Source organism: Mobula hypostoma, chromosome 25 (genome assembly GCF_963921235.1).
Source record: "Mobula hypostoma chromosome 25, sMobHyp1.1, whole genome shotgun sequence".
In the NCBI taxonomy this organism is placed as follows: Eukaryota; Metazoa; Chordata; class Chondrichthyes; order Myliobatiformes; family Myliobatidae; genus Mobula; species Mobula hypostoma.
In genome coordinates, this window is record NC_086121.1 from 901149 (window position 1) to 921561 (window position 20413).

The following is a 20413-nucleotide window of genomic DNA, read 5'->3' on the forward strand; positions in this document are numbered from 1 at the left end:
TTGGTGATATACCAATTCTCTCAAGCACAAGAAGCGACCGCAGACTCCGGTGTCCTGGCGATGCAGACCCCCAGCCTCTGCTATGCTTTCTGATAACCCCATACCCACGTAGCTTTCCCTATGGCGTGCAGCGAGTGGATCGGAGCGAGCTGGCAGCGCGGGGCGGAATGGTGGGCATTGCCCACGGCCGCTGTGGATTTTACAGCAAACAGAATTTTCGGAGTATTACGGTAGTCCTTGGCAAGAGGAGGAACCAATCAGAGACCGACCTTGGCGGCTCATGGCCGGCGTTTGATACATTGACGAATGGAACCAGACGCCGCGCACTGCCATTGGTTGGTTCAGGCCCCGTTCAGCCAATCACAGGCGCGGAATGGAGCTGGGCCCCGGCAGCCTGAGCCGGGGTCTGTCACTGTGATCGTCGCCGCCGGATGGAACAGGGAAGCCCCGGAACCCTAACCGGGGCCGTAACCGAGCCCCGGCAGATGGAGCTGGACAGCGGACTGGGCTCCCGGCTCAGGGGCAGAGCCAAGTGTCGAAGCCTGTCCGCGTCCCCCGCCCTCATCACCAGCAAGGTGTCCAGGTGAGGAGCCGCTGCGTCTCGCGGGGGCGGTGGAGATGACAGTGTCCCGGGGCCGGGAGTGTGGGAGCCACCCCTGTCTCTGTCCCGGGCGGTGGGTATGGGAGCCGGCCCGGGCCAGATACCGGCTGTTGATCTGAAACTGGCTGTGGCTCTGGATCGCTGGTACTTAAACTATGCCTGATTAGGTTTGCTCCGAGGTTGTTAAGGGAGCAGCCAGCGGAGAGACGGTGCACTTGAATCACGCGACCCGTCGCGCCCTGCTATCTCCCCCCTTCCCGCCGCTGTCACTCCGGGGTTTGTGTTGAAGGGTGCCGCTTGTCGTCCGGGAATGACCCGTGAGCCGCTCCCTGCCACAGGCGGTCGGTAGGGTGATTCCAGCCTGTAACCGCTATTTGAGGATGTTACAACTTGCAATGAGATCGCCTCTTGTTAGTGTGAGGAAGTTTGGGGTGTGACGTCTGAGGAATGTCTCTGGCGACCTTTCACTGTACTCTCTGTCAACACCATGTGCTTTCATGGATGGGGAACTCAACTTGGACACAAAGTTCCAAGTGGAGTCAAGATATCCGCATTCCTGTCCTCAAATCCTCTTGTACTAAAGTCCAATATACCATTTGCTGCCTAATACGAGCGATTCATGCATTTCTGTGAACCTTTCAATCTCTCACCACTCAGAATAATGCTTAGCTTTTCTACATTCCATATCCGTACTTTAACGTCTAATTTTGTATTTTGTGTAATTCTTTGTCATTGTTGAATGGTGTTCTTGTTGCCTGTGGCACCCTGACCAACAAAGACCATAGCAAATTCCTAATGCCAGTGTAGATGGTGAATACTTCTTCTTTGATCCTTTACTGTTGTTCAAATTTCACAGTAAATTTATTATCGAAGTATGTCACTAAATACAACCGAGATTCATTTTTTGCGGGCATTCACAGTGGATACTAGAAACACAATGAAAGACTGCACCCAACAGGAAGGACAACAACCGGTAGTAGGTAGGAGGCAGCTGTCACCTCTGGTGCCCTGTGACCTTTCCGGGGCAGGAAGATTTTATGAACCAGTCGTTGCCCATGCAGCGGGTTCGCCCTCTCCATGTCACTGATGTACAGCTCAGCACCAGTGTTGTTGCAGAGGTTTATAACAACATCAAACTGTCTTAGGGATCCCGGCTCTTGATTTCTTCCTCAGGGTTTACTCCCGTAGCCTTTCCCAGGGGCGAGTATTGCCACAAGGCAGCGGAAGTTTAAAATCAGAGACGACCAATGTGCAAAAAAAAACACAACAGACTGTGGAAATATAAACAGAAAGAGAAAAAAATAAACAATGAATATTGAGAACATGAGATAAAAAGTCGTTAAAGGTAAGTCCATAGGTTGTGGGAACAGTTAAGTGTTGGGATGAGTGAAGTTGAGTAAAGTTATTCCCTCTGGTTTGTCCGCTCTGTGGCAACTGGTTTCAGTCATCAGCACAACCATTGTTGGCAGAATCTCAGATGGTGACGAGAGGGTGTACAGGAGTGAGATATGCCAACTAGTTGAGTGGTGCCACAGCAACAACCTGGCACTCAGCATCAGTATGACGAAACAGCTGATTGTGGACTTCAGGAAGGGTAAGACGAAGGAACACGTACCAATCCTCAGAGGGACGAGAAGTGGAGAGAGTGAGCAGTTTCAGGTTCCTGGGTGTCAAGATCTCTGAGGATCTAACCTGGTCCCAACATATTGATACGGTTATAAAGAAGGCAAGACAGCGACTATACTTCATTAGGAGTTTGAAGAGATTTGGTATGTCAACAAATACACTCAAAAACTTCTGTAATGTACCGTGGAGAGCATTCTGACAGGCTGCATCACTGTCTGGTATAGAGGGGCTACTGCACAGGACCGAAAGAAGCTGCAGAGGGTTGTAAATTTAGTTGGCTCCATCTTGGGTACTAGCCTACAAAGTACCCAGGACATCTTTAGGTAGCAGTGTCTCAGAAAGGCAGCGTCCATTATTAAGGACCTGCAGCACCCAGGGCATGCCCTTTTCTCACTGTTACCATCAGGTAGGAGGTGCAGAAGCCTGAAGGCTCACACTCAGTGATTCAGAAACAGCTTCTTCCCTTCTGCCATCCAATTCCTAAATGGACATTGAACCCATGAACACTACCTCACTTTTTAAATTATATTACTTCTGGTTTTGCATGTTTTTTAATCTATTCAATATACATATACTGTAATTTATGTATTTATTATTTTTCTTCTATATTATGTATTGCATTGAACTGCTGCTGCTAAGTTAACAAATTTCACGACACATGCTGGTGATAATAAACCTGATTCTGATTCCGATTCAGGAGCCTGATGTTTGAGGGTAATAACTGTTCCTGAACCTGGTGGTGTGAGTCCTGAGCCTCTTGACCCTTCTTTCTGACGGCAGCAGTGAGAAGAGAGTGTGGCCCAGGTGATGGGGATCCCAGAAGATGGATGCTGCTTTCCTGCGACAGTGCTCCACGTAGATGTGCTCAAAGGCAGGGAGAGCTTTACCTGTGATGGACTGGGCTGTATCCACTACTTTTTGTTGGATTTTCTGTTCAGTGTTTGTGATGCAGCCAGTCAATATACTCCCCACTACACATCTATAAAAGTTTGTCAGATTGTAAGATGACATGCTGAACTTTCACACAGGTTTAAGAAAGTAGAGGCAATTATGTGCTGGAGCCAGGACAGATCTGAAATGATATTACTGAGGAATTTAAAGTTGCTGACCCTTTCCACATCTGCTCCCCTGATGAGGACTGGCTCATGGACCTCTAGTTACCTCCTCCTAATGTCATTAATCAGGGATTATTAAAGGGATATCTTTGTTTTCTGTTCTGTTTATTGGCTGTGTGCTTACCCTTTCTCTTAACCTGTTTATATTACCCCTTTGCCCCACCACTGAAGCCCTGCTTGTACCTATCTTTGTATTGTCTCTAAGTTTGGATATAATACATTTAACCCCTGTAGACTGAACATCTGGGGAACTGCTTTGATCCCTGTATCTGTCTGGCCTGCCCAAATATGACTCTTTCATTCCTCACATTTTCAGTCCATTAACCAATCCACATCAACACACTACTCTGACTACTTTTTCTCCTCGGTTTGTTAGTGACCATCTGCTGGCCATCTTGTTTCACTCACATCTCTGTTAGCCACAGCCTCGTTTATACAAAACAGATTTGTCAAACAGGCTTCCCCTTCTCATAAATCCATGTTGACCCAGACCTTTTTATTATTTTCTAAATGCCCTGTTAATTTTTCTTCAACAGTACATTCCAGAATTTCATGTAAGATAAACTGGGCTACGGATCTTCATTGTCCCTGTACCTTGCTGGTACTTGGGCACCTGACAATAAACTTGAGAGGTTCTGCAGATGCTGGAAATCTTGAGCAATGCACAGAAAATAAGCTTGGCTTATTACTGTCTCCTCCTTTCCATGTCCATTCACTTGTTACCTCTCAATCTGTGGAAGCTCCAACTAATGATGTTTTTGCAAGGTGTACTGACAGTCTGCCCACCATCTCAGCGGCACTTTGCCCACAATGGGGAACACGGCTGCTCGGGATTGATCACCATTAATTTCCTCTATATTTTTAAGTGTAACTTCTGCTTTTTTCCCCCCCACAAAGTTTTGTCTTTTAAATATTTATTTAATTCTCTGCCAAATGAACCCACATCACTTTATCTCAAGCAGTTGGAACCTCACCAAATATCATTTAGCAAAGACCTGTTTTCGGAGCCATATCTGAGAGAATTGCATTTTAGAATTTATGTAACTTTACTGAGCAGGATGAACCGGGCTGGAGTATTGTTCTGTAACTCACTGTACTTGTGTACCTGATGATAAACTCAAGTTAGACATGAGAAATTCTGCAGATGCTCTGAGTAAACTCAACTTGGCTCGTTCCCTGATTCTTCTCCCCCTCCTCTCTGTGGTGTTACATTTGCTGTGGGAGTGCAGAGGAAATGAATAAGGTCTGAGAGATCAGGGTCAAGGACTGGAGGCCCAGTGGAGGTCTATGTGCTTGTATGTTGGGAGGGGAGCTGGTTTGGCTGTTGAGGCTTGTCCTGGTGTTGGAAGCCTGCGTGTTTCTGTAGGTGAGTGGGGGAGGATCTGTTTTAGCTGTTGTTGCCTTTCCCAGGGTTAGGGACCTCTGAGGGTGGGTGGGAGAGGAGCTGGTTTACTTGTTGAGGCCTTTCCAGGGGTTGTAAGCCAGTGTGTTTGTGTGGTGAGGTGGGTGGGAGAGGTGTTGGTTTAGCTGTTGAGGCCTGTCCTGGAGTTGTAAGCCTGTGTGGGTCGGTGGATGAGGTGTTTGAGGCCTGTCCTGGAGTTGTAAGCCTGTGTAGGTCGGTGGATGAGGTGTTTGAGGCCTGTCCTGGAGTTGTAAGCCTGTGTGGGTTGGTGGATGAAGTGTTTGAGGCCTGTCGAGGGGTTGTAAGCCTGTGTGGGTTGGTGGATGAGGTGTTTGAGGCCTGTCGAGGGGTTGTAAGCCTGTGTGGGTTGGTGGATGAGGTGTTTGAGGCCTGTCGAGGGGTTGTAAGCCTGTGTGGGTCGGTGGATGAGGTGTTTGAGGCCTGTCGAGGGGTTGTAAGCCTGTGTGGGTCGGTGGATGAGGTGTTTGAGGCCTGTCGAGGAGTTGTAAGCCTGTGTGGGTCGGTGGATGAAGTGTTTGAGGCCTGTCGAGGAGTTGTAAGCCTGTGTGGGTTGGTGGATGAAGTGTTTGAGGCCTGTCGAGGGGTTGTAAGCCTGTGTGGGTCGGTGGATGAGGTGTTTGAGGCCTGTCGAGGAGTTGTAAGCCTGTGTGGGTCGGTGGATGAGGTGTTTGAGGCCTGTCGAGGGGTTGTAAGCCTGTGTGGATCGGTGGATGAGGTGTTTGAGGCCTGTCCTGGAGTTGTAAGCCTGTGTGGGTCGGTGGATGAGGTGTTTGAGGCCTGTCGAGGAGTTGTAAGCCTGTGTGGGTTGGTGGATGAAGTGTTTGAGGCCTGTCCTGGAGTTGTAAGCCTGTGTGGGTCGGTGGATGAAGTGTTTGAGGCCGTCGAGGAGTTGTAAGCCTGTGTGGGTTGGTGGATGAGGTGTTTGAGGCCTGTCCTGGAGTTGTAAGCCTGTGTGGGTTGGTGGATGAAGTGTTTGAGGCCTGTCGAGGGGTTGTAAGCCTGTGTGGGTCGGTGGATGAGGTGTTTGAGGCCTGTCGAGGAGTTGTAAGCCTGTGCGGGTCGGTGGATGAGGTGTTTGAGGCCTGTCGAGGAGTTGTAAGCCTGTGTGGGTCGGTGGATGAGGTGTTTGAGGCCTGTCGAGGAGTTGTAAGCCTGTGGGGTCGGTGGATGAGGTGTTTGAGGCCTGTCGAGGAGTTGTAAGCCTGTGTGGGTTGGTGGATGAGGTGTTTGAGGCCTGTCGAGGGGTTGTAAGCCTGTGTGGGTCGGTGGATGAGGTGTTTGAGGCCTGTCCTGCAGTTGTAAGCCTGTGTGGGTCGGTGGATGAGGTGTTTGAAGCCTGTCCTGGAGTTGTAAGCCTGTGTGGGTCGGTGGATGAGGTGTTTGAGGCCTGTCCTGGAGTTGTAAGCCTGTGTGGGTTGGTGGATGAGGTGTTTGAGGCCTGTCGAGGAGTTGTAAGCCTGTGTGGGTTGGTGGATGAGGTGTTTGAGGCCTGTCGAGGGGTTGTAAGCCTGTGTGGGTCGGTGGATGAGGTGTTTGAGGCCTGTCCTGCAGTTGTAAGCCTGTGTGGGTCGGTGGATGAGGTGTTTGAAGCCTGTCCTGGAGTTGTAAGCCTGTGTGGGTCGGTGGATGAGGTGTTTGAGGCCTGTCCTGGAGTTGTAAGCCTGTGTGGGTTGGTGGATGAGGTGTTTGAGGCCTGTCGAGGAGTTGTAAGCCTGTGTGGGTTGGTGGATGAGGTGTTTGAGGCCTGTCGAGGGGTTGTAAGCCTGTGTGGGTCGGTGGATGAGGTGTTTGAGGCCTGTCCTGCAGTTGTAAGCCTGTGTGGGTCGGTGGATGAGGTGTTTGAAGCCTGTCCTGGAGTTGTAAGCCTGTGTGGGTCGGTGGATGAGGTGTTTGAGGCCTGTCCTGGAGTTGTAAGCCTGTGTGGGTTGGTGGATGAAGTGTTTGAGGCCTGTCGAGGGGTTGTAAGCCTGTGTGGGTTGGTGGATGAGGTGTTTGAGGCCTGTCCTGGAGTTGTAAGCCTGTGTGGGTCGGTGGATGAGGTGTTTGAGGCCTGTCGAGGGGTTGTAAGCCTGTGTGGGTCGGTGGATGAGGTGTTTGAGGCCTATCGAGGGGTTGTAAGCCTGTGTGGGTTGCTGGGAGAGGTGTCGGTTTAGCTGTTGCCTAGTTTTGTTGTGGGTATGTTATGTTGGCGCCAGAATATGTGGCCACACTTGCGGGCTGCCCCCAGCACATCTTAAGCATATTGGTTGTTAATGAAAACAGCACTGAATGTCTTGTTGTGATTAATGATGAATCCGAAGTGGATGTGGGGTGAAGTAGATTGACTCATCGCCAAACTGGTTGTGAAATCTTGAAATATAAATAACTGTTGCAATAATGTGGGTATTCCAAAACCAACAGAAACCATCAGAACTATGTTTGTTGGAATTACACTCCTTTTGTACACATCCATTGCTCATGTTAATTTATTTTTTGTCCACTAGTCACAATCAGATTCATTTATTTATCACATGCACCCTCAGTGCCACACTGCACCTGTACACCAGCTCGTTAATGTAAATATCTAATCAGCCAATCATGTGGCAGCAACTCAAAGCATAAAAGCATGCAGACATGGTCAAGAGTTGTTGTTCAGACCAAACATCACAACGGGGAAGAAATGTGATCTAAGTGACTTTGGAATGTGGAATGATTGTTGGTGCCAGACAGGGTGGTTTGAGTATCTCAGAAACTACTGATATCCTGGAATTTTCGTGCACAGCAGCCTCTAGAGTTTACAGAGAATGATGCAAAAATTTTTTAAAAATCCAGTTAGTGGCAGTTCTGAAAGTGAAAATGGCTTGTTAATGAGAGAGGTTGGAGGAGGATGGCCAGATTAGTTCCTATCAAGCTGATAGGAAGGTGACAGTAACTCAAGTAACCACGCATTTCAACAATGTTGTGCAGAAGAGCATCTATGAATGTACGAGATGTTGAATTTTGAAGTGGATGAGCTACAGCAGTAGAAGACCACACCAGGTTCCACTCCTGTAGCTAATAAAGTGGCCGTCACAGTATACAGAAAAATGCATCATTTGTGTTAACAACCCACACAGGAGTGTCTGGGGCAGGATAGATACATGCCAAAGATGGAGAAGTATTGTAAAGGGAGGATGAGGCAACCATGGCTGTTGGAAATCTGGAATCTGGCCTGACAAATAAGTTGGGATTTTTTGCAGAAGTAGCAAGCAGAGTAAGCAAAGCAGCACTGATGGATGTTGTGTAGATGGAGTTTTAGAAAGCCTTTAACAAGCTGCCGCACATGAGGCTGCTTAACAAGATAAGACTCCGTGGTATTACAGGAAAGATACTGGCATGAATAGAAGATTGGTTGACTAGCAGGAGGCAAAGATTGGAAATAGAGGAGGACTTCTCTGGTTGGCTGCTAGTGACTAGTGGTGTTCAGCAGGAGTTGGTGTTTGGATGGCTTGTTTTCAAGCTATATGCCATTGATTTGGATGACAGAACTGATGGCTTTGTGGCCAAGTTTGCAGATGATATACTTTATTGTCGCCAAACAATTGATAATAGAACGCACAATCACAATCATCACAGCAATATTTGATTCTGCGCTTCGTGCTCCCTGGGGTACAAATCGATAGTAAATATTAGAAATTTAAATTATAAATCATAAATAGAAAATAGAAAAGGGAAAGTAAGGCAGTGCAAAAAAACCGAGAGGCAGGTCCGGATATTTGGAGGGTATGGCCCAGACCCGGGTCAGGATCCGTTCAGCTGTCTTATCACAGTTGGAAAGAAGCTGTTCCCAAATCTGGCTGTACGAGTCTTCAAGCTCCTGAGCCTTCTCCCAGAGGGAAGAGGGATGAAAAGTGTGTTGGCTGGGTGGGTCGTGTCCTTGATTATCCTATCTTCATATCCTGGATATGAAGATAAGTGGAAGGGCAGATAGTGCTGAGGAAGCAGGGAGTTTGCAGAAGGACTTAGACAGATTGAGAGAAAGGGCAAAGAAGTGACAGATGGAATATAGTGTAGAGAAGTGTATGATCATGCACTTTGGTGGACAGAATAAAGCCGTATTCCAGGGGTTATCAACCTTTTTTTTTGCCGTGGACCCTTAACCACTAACTGATGGGGCCGTGGATCCCAGGTTGGGAACTGCTGGCATTGACCAATTTCTTTATCTTTCTCAATCTTTTTTATTAAGCTTCGAATTGATAAACATAATAATGATAAATGATACAAAAAGATCGGGATTACATTAATAACGGTTAACGTATACAGACACAGACTCCGAGTAACATATGTAATTTAAGCCTCCCAATCTCTTAATAACTGAACATGAAAAAGATTCGAAAAATTTTATACAAAGAAGAGGTCCCCTACACTAAAAAAAAACAAAACAAAAGCTGGGCTGCCATGTTTCATTGGTTAAAATCATTATTTGTCATTAACTCTGCTCCTCTATACACAAACAGAAAGTTATTGAAAAGGATTTGGAAAAGGTCAGCTTACATCATATGAAAATGTTGAATAAATGGCTTCCAAGTTTCTTCAAATTTAACTGAAGGATCAGTGGTACCACACCTAATTTTTTCCAAGATTAAACATGTTATAGTTTGGGAAAACCATTGAAATGTAGTAGGGGGATTAGAATCTTTCCATTTAAATAAAATTGATCTTCTGGCTATTAATGTAACAAATGCAATCAAACAGCAAGCTGAAGGGGATAAATGATTAGAGTCCATCACTGGTAATCCAAAAATTGCAGCAATAGGATGAGGTTGTAAATCAATATGCAAAACCACTGAAATAATATCAAACAACAGGAATTCTGCAGATGCTGGAAATTCAAGCAACATACATCAAAGTTGCTGGTGAACGCAATAATATCAAAATGTCTTTCCAATATTTTTCCAAAAGAGGGCAAGACCAGAACATATGTGTCAAGAAAGCTACCTCAGAATTACATCTGTCACAGACAGGATTTATATAGCAATAAAAAATATTGACTATTTTCTAACCGGAGGAAATTCAAAAATCAGATGTACATAGGAATTGGGAGGCCTTGTGCAGAATTCTCTAAAGGTAAACTTGCAGGTTGAGTTGGTGGTAAGGATATTAGAGCAAGCATTCAATACCATCATTCCCTCAGAACTAATCAATAAGTTCCACGACCTTGGCCTCAATACCACCTTCTGCAGTTGGATCTTGGATTTCCTCATTTGCAGACCTCAGTTAGTTCAGATTGGCAACAACATTTCCTCCACAATCTTCATCAGCACAGGTGCACCTCAGGGCTGTGTGCTTAGACCCCTGCGCTACACACATTACACTTATAACTGTGTGGCTAAGCACAGCTCCAGTGCCATATTCAAGTGTGCTGATGATACCACTGTCGTAGACTGAATCAAAGGTGATGAATCATCGTTTCGGAGGGAGACTGAAAATCTGTATGAGTGGTGTCATAACAGTAACCTCTCATTTCAATGTCAGCAAGACCAAGGAGCTGATTACAGATGTCAGGAGAAGGAAACTAGAGGTCCATGAGTTAGTCCTCATTGGCTCAGCACATAAGTGCAATTACGAAGGAAGCACGGCAATTCCTCAACTTTTTTTTAGGAGTTTGCAGAGATTTGGCATGACATCTAAAACTTTGACAAACCTCTATAGACGTGTAGCGGAGAGTATATTGACTGGCTGCTTCACGGCCTGGTATGGAAACACCGATGCCCTTCAATGGAAAATCCTACACAAAGTAGTGGGTTCAGCCCAGTCCGTCTTGGGTAAAGTCCTCCCAAACATTGAGCATGTCTACGTAAAATGCTGTCACAGGGAAGCAGCATCTATTATCAGGGATCCCCCACTACCTAGAACGTGCTCTTTTCTTGCTGCTGTCATCGGGAAGAAGGTGGAAGAGCCTCAGGACCAACCACAAGGTTCAGGAACAGTCACCACCCCTCAACCATCAGGCTCTTGAACCAAGGAGATAATTTCACTCAACTTCACTTGCCCCATTACTGAAATGTTCCTACAACCTATGAACTCACTTTCAAGGATTCTTCATCTCACCTTCTCATTATTTATTGCTTATTTATTATTATTGTTTCTTCTTTTTGTATTTCCAGCAGTTTTTTTGTCCTCTGCACTGGTTGAATGCTGTAGTCAGGCAATCTTTCACTGATTCTGTTGTTACTCTATCTATTTGATGAGTATGCCAACAGAAAAATGAATCTCAGTGTTGTATATGGAGACATGCTACATGTACTTTGACAATGAAATTTACCTTGAACTTTGAGAAGGGGTGAGAGGGGAATGGAAAAAGAGAGAGGGAAGGAGGGGGGAGGGCAGAAATTACTAGAAGTTAGGGAAATTGATCTTGATGCCATTAGGTTGGAAGTTACCCAGATGGAATGAGGTGTTGTCCCTCAGTCTGAGAGCTACTGCATCGTGGCAGTGGGGAGGCCTTGTTAGAACTGTAAGTGGATTTGAAGTGGATGTCTGCAGGTGACCCTCCTCCACAATGCTGCCTGACTTGCTGAGTTTCTTCAGCATCTTGTGTACAAGTCAGCACATTGATGTAAGTGCCCCGGTCTTGTTTCCTTCAACTGCTATTTGGTCACCAGTGGCTGAGTACAATCCAGTTCCTGTGGCCCTTTAGGAGAATATTGTGTTCTGCTCCTGGTTAGTGGCACTGAAATGGGATCTGGCACCCATGGGGAGTGTTATCTTACACCAGCCATGTACAGGGACTGTTTGAAAGCTGTTGTAGCTTTGAGTTAAGCAGACTCCAGCTGTGTCTTGTTCCTCAGTTTCAGTATTGAGCAGAAGTTTCAACTTCTCTGTATAAAGTGATTACCGACATCGTGCGGTTCTGCTGCCGGGACCTGCCCAGATCCTTCACGGGATCTCGTAGTCACTGCGCGTCAGCAATAAGTGAATGTCAGGCTGCTCCCAAGTTCGATCTGAACTTGGTGCTACCACTCCCTGCTGTAACTGTTCTGTTCCGGCACATTCTGTGAATTTATCCTGCCCACTTTGTACCAGGTCAGGGAGACCCATGGTCAAGATACTTTATATAAAAACTGGAGGATGCTGGAAACTGACAGCCTGTTATTGTGCTAAAGAAAACCAACTTGCCTTCCTCGCTCTCAGTCTGTAGGTTACAGGGGTTCAGTGGTCAGGGGTCATAGTGCAAAGCAGCACAGATACAGGCCCTTCGGCCCAACCAATCCCATGGTCACCATGGTGACCACCCAGCTAGTCCCAGTTTCCTGCATCTAGGCCTGGAATCACAGAGGAATTGCAGATATGACTGTAATTTAGAGTTAAAAGTCAAAGTAAATTTATTATCAAAGTATGTATATATCACCATATACAACCCTGAGATTCAGTTTCTTGCAGGCATTCACTGTAGCACAAAGAAATACAATAGAATCAATGAAAAACTACACACAAAGACTGATAAACGACTAATGCGAAAAAGTACCGTTCACTGTTTACCAGTGCTGCGCGCTATATGCAATTTGAATTTTTAAAAACTTATTTATGGTAAAATTTTGTTTTATGTGTTGTGTTGTGTATGATGTATGTTTCGTGGATGTGCTGTGGTCTGAAAGAACATTGTTTCATTTGGTTGTATATACTGTATGTACAGTCAGATGACAATAACTTTGAACTGCCTGATGGTTGAGGGGCAAACTATACAAGAACAAAGTAAGTAAATAAATAAATAAATAAACAATACCGGAACATGAGTTGTAGAGCCCATAGGCTGAGCAATCAGTTCAGTGTTGAGGTGAGTGAAGTTATCCATGTTGGTTCAGGAGCCTGATGGTTGAGGGGTAATAACTGTTCCTGAACCTGGTGGTGTGGGTCCTGAGGCTCCTGTACCTCCTGCCTGATGATTGAGGGGTAATAACTGTTCCTGAACCTGGTGGTGTAGGTCCTGAGGCTCCTGTACCTCCTGCCTGATGGTTGAGGGGTAATAACTGTCCCTGAACCTGGTGGTGTGGGTCCTGAGGCTCCTGTACCTCCTTCCTGATGGTTGAGGGGTAATAACTGTATCTGAACCTGGTGGAGGTGTGAGTCCTAAGGCTTCTGTACCTCCTGCCTGATGGTTGAGGGGTAATAACTGTTCCTGAACCTGGTGGTGTGGGTCCTGAGGCCCCTGTACCTCCTGCCTGATAACAGCAGCAAGACCAGAGCATGGCCTGGATGGTGAATGTCCTTGATTATGCATGTTACTTTCTTGGAGAGTGATTTCTTGCAAACATTTACAGGGAAGTAAAGAAATTCAATAGAATTTATGAAAAACGACACACAAACAAAGGCTGACCTTCTTATGGAATGCGACATCAAGGAGGTTTTCCTTGGCTGAGGAATTTGGAACTAGGAGTCACTGTGGGGTTAGACCATTTTGCTCTGAGATGAGGAGGAATTTGTGCCCAAGCCTGGAGGATTGAATAGGCAGAGTCACTGGGTTTATCCAAGGAGTTAGGTAAATTTCCGGGTAATAATAGGATGCAGGGATGGGGTGACAGAGCAGGTGAGTGGGGCTGAAGGAGGATACTGGCTATCATCTTGGTGAAGCTGTCATAAAGGGTACTGGTTCACCTGCTCCCTTCATTGTAAATCTGTATTTGGAACTTTGACCCCATGCTCCTGGAATGGCACTGGTAAAGCAGGAATCAGATAACCCTCTCAGATCCAGCTTTCAGAAATGCCTCTCGCAAAGGAAGTTTGAAAGCTCCTGTAGTCATGAATTGAGAACTGCTCTCATAATGCGGTGGGCATTAGAATTTAAAGGAGACCTGAGGGGCAACTTTATACAGACTTACTCAGTTAAGCCTGCTGGGACAGCAGCTTGCCAGATCATAGATCAGTTTCAGTCATTCAAATTTCAGGGTTTCAAATTGTCCCTCACTGTTGTGCAAGCAACTACTGGCCTTGTGCAACTTTCCCGAGTACTTTAGTGTAATGTGCCCTAGTCCCGTCAGTGAGTTCACTGCAGTGTGCTAGTCCCATGTTCCAGAGCAGAGTCTGATCTTGCTGCTTCATCTCTGCACACTCTGTGAGTATCTTATCCACCTTATTGGATCCAGGTTGTTTTCTGTTACAAGCATGTTTTAAGGACTTGAGGGAGAGGTGGGCAGGCTGGGACTTCATTTCTTGGAGTGTAGGAGACCGAGGGATAACTTTATAATGGTATATAAAATCCCAAGAAACATGGATAGGGTGAATACTCGGCCTTCTTCTCAAGGAGAGGGAACCAAATACTGAAGGGATGGTTTTAAGGTGGTGGCGGGGGGGGAGGGCGGTGGGCATTAGAATTTAAAGGAGACCTGAGGGGCAACTTTATACAGACTTACTCAGTTAAGCCTGCTGGGACAGCAGCTTGCCAGAGTTCTCTGTCCTGGGCCAGTTCTTCAAGTTGTCCTCATGTATAGCCCATCTTCTGTCCTCCCTCTTCCAGAAATGAGGCCTTTGGAGCTTTTGTAGCTCTGGGCTTTCAGTGCTGGGGTTGCTAGTCCCATGTCCGACCCTCCTCCTTTCGTAACCGTGCTTGGGACAGTCCATGCTGGAGCTTCACAAAGAAGGTGCTTGGTATGTGAAAGCTGCCAGAAAAGGTAATAGAGGTGGGTACAGTAACATTTAAAAAGCATTTGGATTAGTATTCAGATCGGAAGAGTTCAGAGCGATACGGTCAACATTGGGAAATGAGACTATGTCAGTATGGGAATGTTGGGCCGAATGGCCTGTTCCCGTGCTGTATTTTTCTATGAATTGAGCTGATTTAGTTATTACTAATTGTTTAGAGATACAGCACAGAACGGGCACTTCTGGCCCGTTAAATCACACTGCCGAGCATGCCACTAGCCTAATCACAGGACCCTCAACCACCACTACTGTATCACTTCCTACCAGTCACCTTGTGTACAGGCACTCCTGTGTCTAGCGTCACTTTACGGACATACAATCAATCTACCTGTATAAGATAATCGTATGTATTAAGTTATTGTGTTCTTTATCTTTTGTGCTGCATTGGATCTGGAGTAACAATCATTTCATTCTCCTTTGTGTACTGACGAATGACAATAAACAACTATGGATCTTGAAGAGCTGACCCTTCCCTGTATCCATTAGCACTGCAGATAATGGGTGGGACTTTGGCATCCATTCCTGCTTCCACTCTGCCTGTGCCCATTGACATACATTTTGTTTATGGGCAGATATGCAGATTGATTTCATAGTCATAGTCATACTTTATTGATCCTGGGGGAAATTGGTTTTTGTTACAGTTGCACCGTAAATAATAAATAGTAATAAAACCATAAATAGTTAAATAGTAATATGTAAATTATGCCAGTAAATTATGAAATGTCCAGGACCAGCCTATTGGCTCAGGGTGTCTGACCCTCCAAGGGAGGAGTTGTAAAGTTTGATGGCCACAGGCAGGAATGACTTCCTATGACGCTCTGTGCTGCATCTCGGTGGAATGAGTCTCTGGCTGAATGTACTCCTGTGCCCAACCAGTACATTATGTAGTGGATGGGAGACATTGTCCAAGATGGCATGCAACTTGGACAGCATCCTCTTTTCAGACACCACCGTCAGAGTCCAGTTCCATCCCCACAACATCACTGACCTTACGAATGAGTTTGTTGATTCTGTTGGTGTCTGCTACCCTCAGCCTGCTGCCCCAGCACACAACAGCAAACATGGTAGCACTGGCCACCAGATACTCGTAGAACATCCTCAGCATCGTCCGGCAGATGTTAAAGGACCTCAGTCTCCTCAGGATACTGTAAGTCATGCATCCGGAGTAAGACACTGGCTACGAGGGCCACTCCGTTATGGCAAATGTCTTGTTATTACGGATCACTACACCAGATATGCACAGGCCTTCCCTACCAAGGATCAGAGGGCATCCACCGTGGCCAAGTGTTATGGGAGAAGTATGGCCTCGCCAGGTGGATGCATAGTGATCAGAGATGAGATTTCGAGAGTAGGCTCATACGTGAGTTACTAAGCGTGCTTGGAGTCAAGAAGCTGAGGACTATGCCTTATCACCTGCGGGGTGATCCCCAGCCCAAGAGATTCAGCACACGAATATAAAAGTACTGAGACAGTACAATATGGGTGCAATACTGCTTAGCGCAGTGATGTGAGGTTCAGCAGGGTCACAGGTGTTCAGGGTGAAAGTGGAGGAGGAGAGGTTGTCTAACTTAACTGATTGGGGCCTGTTAGTCAGAAAGTCCAAGGTCCAATTGCAGAGGGATGAGCTGATACCAAGCTGGCGAAGTTTGACGATCAGCTTGGAGGGGATCGCAGTATTGAATGCCGAACTAAAGTCAATGGTTATGTAGCCCCCCGGCCACCCTCAGGTTCTCCCATCTCATGCCTGGAGACCAAATCCTCATAAGGAACTTGGGGCTACCTGGAAAGCATAAGTTGACTGACCGCTGGGCAGCTACACCCTGTGTGGTGGAGAGTCAGATGCCAAACGTACCAGTTCTCTGGGTGAAATCAGAGGATGGCAATGGGCCTGTCAAGACTCTCCATCGGAACCACATCTTACGTGTGGGACAAAAGGTGTGTGCTGATCTAGAGCCTGACCTGGACCCTACACCTAGTAAGAGGACTCTGCAGTGACCTGGGGGGACTGAAGGACCAACAGTGGGAAGGATTAGACCAGACCCCACCCCTGAATGTGATGCAGACTCGGGGGATGAAGAAATGGGGGTGTGGTATATGCTGCCCTTCGCTAACTCCCCAATAATTGAGGAAGAGATCCCCAACCCTTCTCACGCTGAGGCAAGTGAAATGGGGGGTCAGGCAGGCTTATGGATGGACGATGAAGGTAGACTGGGCTCCAAAGTAACTGGGAATGAAGCTGAGCTCAGCCAAGTGACAGGGGGCTCTGAGTTGCTGGAAGGCACAAGTAATAGACGGGGGGAGGCCTTGCCATGTAGACCAGAAGTTTCCCGAGAAGTGTCTGAAACCGGAGAAGTAGATGATGGGATAAGAAGGTCTCAGAGTCAGGAGACCCCTGATAGGCTGGCCTATGTCGCACCGACTGGGGGAATAGAGGGTCGCGACTATCCCCCTAGTCAGATATACCATTTACAAATGGATTGAAAGTTCTGACATCACGAGATTCCTTTGAAAATGGTGTTATTGATGACGAGATGACAAATTATTTCAAAGTCATGAGGACATGACTATTTTTGGTGGGGGGAGAGTGTAATGCCCTGGTTCACATTTTTACTGTTATACTGTTGGTATTCCGTTTAGCAGCTCTGTAAGAGCAGTCTACTCTGCTTCCAGCCTGTTTGGGTCATTGTTGAAGATAAGGGATGATGAGGAATGTGTGCTATCCAATTAGGATGGTGGAACTGGAGAGAGGTTTTTTTGCTTTGGGACACTGAGGTTGATCTTGAGGCTTTTGTTCAGTGGGAGGTGAAGAGAGAAGACGCTGGAGAGAGCAGGTCGTAGGGTTCAACCTGTTATGGGACCGTGATTTGATGAAGCCAGTTGCTGAGATCGATTGAGGATTAGTGACTGTCGGTGAACTGTTGAGCTCCAACTTGCACATTTGGCTGTTTAATTAAAATGGGCCCTTTTCTTTTTGTTTTTCTTTACTAACCCTTTAGTTAGGTTAAGATTCATAAATATAATTCCTTTAATTGTACACAATGTACTGTCCTGTTATTTTGTGGCACTAATTTGTAGCAAATTACACAGCATCCACACAAACCAGAGTTTGGGGAGGGAGAGCGGTCTCAATCTCACGGGTCTGGCGGGACTGGAGTGTGTCTCCCTTAGATTTACATAGCCAAGGAAACCAAGGGGTTTCATAAGTAATCCTATAAATAGGTCAAATTTAAAAAGTAGGCTGTTAGAAGTATTTTGTGAGTAGTTGGAGTATTGCAGTATTGTGAGCAGTTTTGACCCCTTATCTATGAAAAGATGTGCTGGCAGTGGAGAGGGTTCAAGGGAGGTTCACCAGAATGATCCCAGGAATGAAAGGGTTAACGTATATGGAGCATTTGATGGCTCTGGGCCTGTACTCATTGGAGTTTAGAAGAATAGGGAAGGATCTCATTGAAACCTATTGTATATTGAAAGGTCTGGTTAGATTGGATGTGGAGAAGATGTTTCCTATAGCGGGGGAGTCTTGGACCAAAGGGCACAGCATCAGAATAGAGGCATGTCCATTTAGAACGGGGGTGAGGAGAGGGTTGTGAATCTGTGGAATTCATTGTCAAGGATGACTGTGGAGGCCAAGTCATTGAAAGTGGGGGTTGATAGGTTCTTGATTAGTCAGGGTGTCAACAGTTACAGGGAGAAAGCAGATTAATGGGTTTGAGAGGGTTAGTAAATCAGACATGATCAGATGATGGAGCAGACTCGAAGGGCCATATGGACTAATTCTGCTCCGATGTCTTATGGTCCTATTGCCCCCGGCTGAATATTTATCCTTCGGGCACAAAACACATTTTCTCTGTTTGGTAAAGTTTTGGCTACTGTTTTTTCTCTATTACAGAAGTATACAGTACATATGAGGTGCTTCATCAGATGTCCAGAGCCATGGAGAGTGTAATAGACATACAAGACTGCTTCCTCCTCCTCAACTGCCTTGATTTATGGATCAACTGAGTTTCAAGTTTTTCCGTTCACTTTCTACCCATCTCTTAAACCAGATTTCTAGAAGGTCTGGTTATCCCCCTTCCAGTTTTAGAGGCTGAATGCTGAGTTGTAAAAGTGCCTTGAAAGCCCACAGCCAAAAATTTCTGACCCCTACATGTGAAACTAAATGTTAATCAGCCCTGATATCGGAATAAAGTTTTAGCAGAGCGCAGTTTGCAGAGATATCAGCCTGCAATCTAAGTAGGGTATCTACTTCACTGGATGTTTTAAAGCAACGCAGTTTGTAGTGATGCTGGCGTGCAGTCCAAGGGGGGTATCCACTTCGATGGGAATTTTTTTTGTTTGGCGTGTCCATGCGTGCGTCCGTGATGATGTCTTTTTCATGGCTTTTACAAGATGCAGAGCGAGAGAGAGAGACTGTGTGACACACCACTCTTCACACAGACATTTTCACAGTATTTTCCCTTTATTTTACGAGATCGAGTTGCGATCTCAACACTCAACCCAGCACAGACGGAAAGCGTACTCGGGAGCAGACCCGACTGAGTTCGAACCCGGGAACCTCTGCTCCCGGGTCCGGCGCCGATGTAGTTGCGCCACCAGCCGGCCCTCGATGGGAATTTTAAAGCAACGCAGTTTGTAGTTACGTCAGCCCGTGGTCCAAGTGGAGACAGTGGTAACCAAGTGCTAACCACCTCACTGCTGTGCTGCCCCGTATGGTAATATTAGCCCTTGAGTTGGAATCAGGTTTATTATCACTGATTTGTCATGAAATTTGTTGTTCTGTGGCAGCAGTACAAAGCAATACATAAATATACTATAAATTATATAAGTAGTATAATAATTATGTAAGTCATGCAAAATAGTGAAGTGGTGCTCATGGCCAGCTCAGAAATCTGATGGAGGAAGGGAAGGAGCTGATCCTAATACATTGTGTGTGTCTTCATGCTCCTGTACCACCTCCCTGATGGCAGTAACCTCCCTTCGGACCAGGGACTAACAGCTCCATTAAAGTGAGATCTCCAAAGGAGGGGGGAGGGCTAAAGGGTTAGGGAGGAATTCAGAGTTTGGCCTTGGGAGGTACGATTGTATTGGTGGGGTGATTGTATTCAGGGAATGTGAACTCCTTTCAGCCTGCGGAATGCTGTCCTTGTCCTCTGAGCCTTCCGCTGATGAGGGAAGGTTAAATGTCTTGAGTGCAATATATAAAGCACAGCAGCACTGGGACAGAGGGCTTTTCGTAGCTGCCCTGTGTGTGATGGTTCCAACCAGGAAGTGTGTGGAAAGTTGTGGACTGAGGGAACGAGATGCTGATTCAGAGGGTGTGGGACAGTGCTGATATAACCTGGGTTTTTCCACAGTTGCAAATGCTTTATCATCGCTGTGTCCTTGAACATAAACCACTCCTAACCCCGTCTCTCCCTGAAATGACAATAGAGTGAAAGAATCAGAGTCAGGTTTAATATCACTGGCATGAAATATGTTGTTTTGTGACAGCAGTACAGTGCAATGCATAATAAAATTATAACAATTTAAAAATTAGACAAGTAGTACATAAACAGAGCAAAAATAGAAAAACTAGTGAGGTAGTGTTCATGGGTTCATTGCCCATTTAGAAATCTGATGGCAGAGGGGAAAAAGCTGTTCCTGAATCATTGAGTGTGTGACTTCAGACTCCTCTACCTCCCCCTTGATGGTAGCAGTGAGAAGAGGGTATGTCCTGTGTGATGGGTTCCATAATGATGGATACCGTCTTTTTGAGGCATTGACTTTTGAAGGTGTTCTCGATTCTCGATGCTGGGGAGGCTAGTTTCCATGATGGAGCTGGCTAAGTTTACAACTTTCTGTAGTTTTCTCCGATCCTGTGCAGTGGCCCCTCCGTGCCAGACGGTGATGCAACCAGTCAGAATGCCCTCCGCGGTACATCTGTAGAGATTTGCGAGTGTCTTTGGTGACGTTCTAAAGATGTATCATAAACAGGGAGGGTGTACATTAGAC

At 46.2% G+C, this 20413-nt stretch overlaps 1 protein-coding gene across 1 annotated transcript in view; it reads left to right on the forward strand.

Annotated features, from left to right (window-relative positions):
- Positions 1-370: 370 nt before the first annotated feature.
- LOC134337699 (NAD kinase-like) overlaps positions 371-20413 on the forward strand; it is a 130259-nt gene continuing 110216 nt past the window's right edge. Inside the window, exon 1 of the mRNA XM_063032891.1 lies at positions 371-583. Coding sequence (XP_062888961.1) covers positions 432-583 — 152 coding nt within the window. The 5' untranslated portion in view covers positions 371-431. The remainder of the gene's footprint in view (positions 584-20413) is intronic.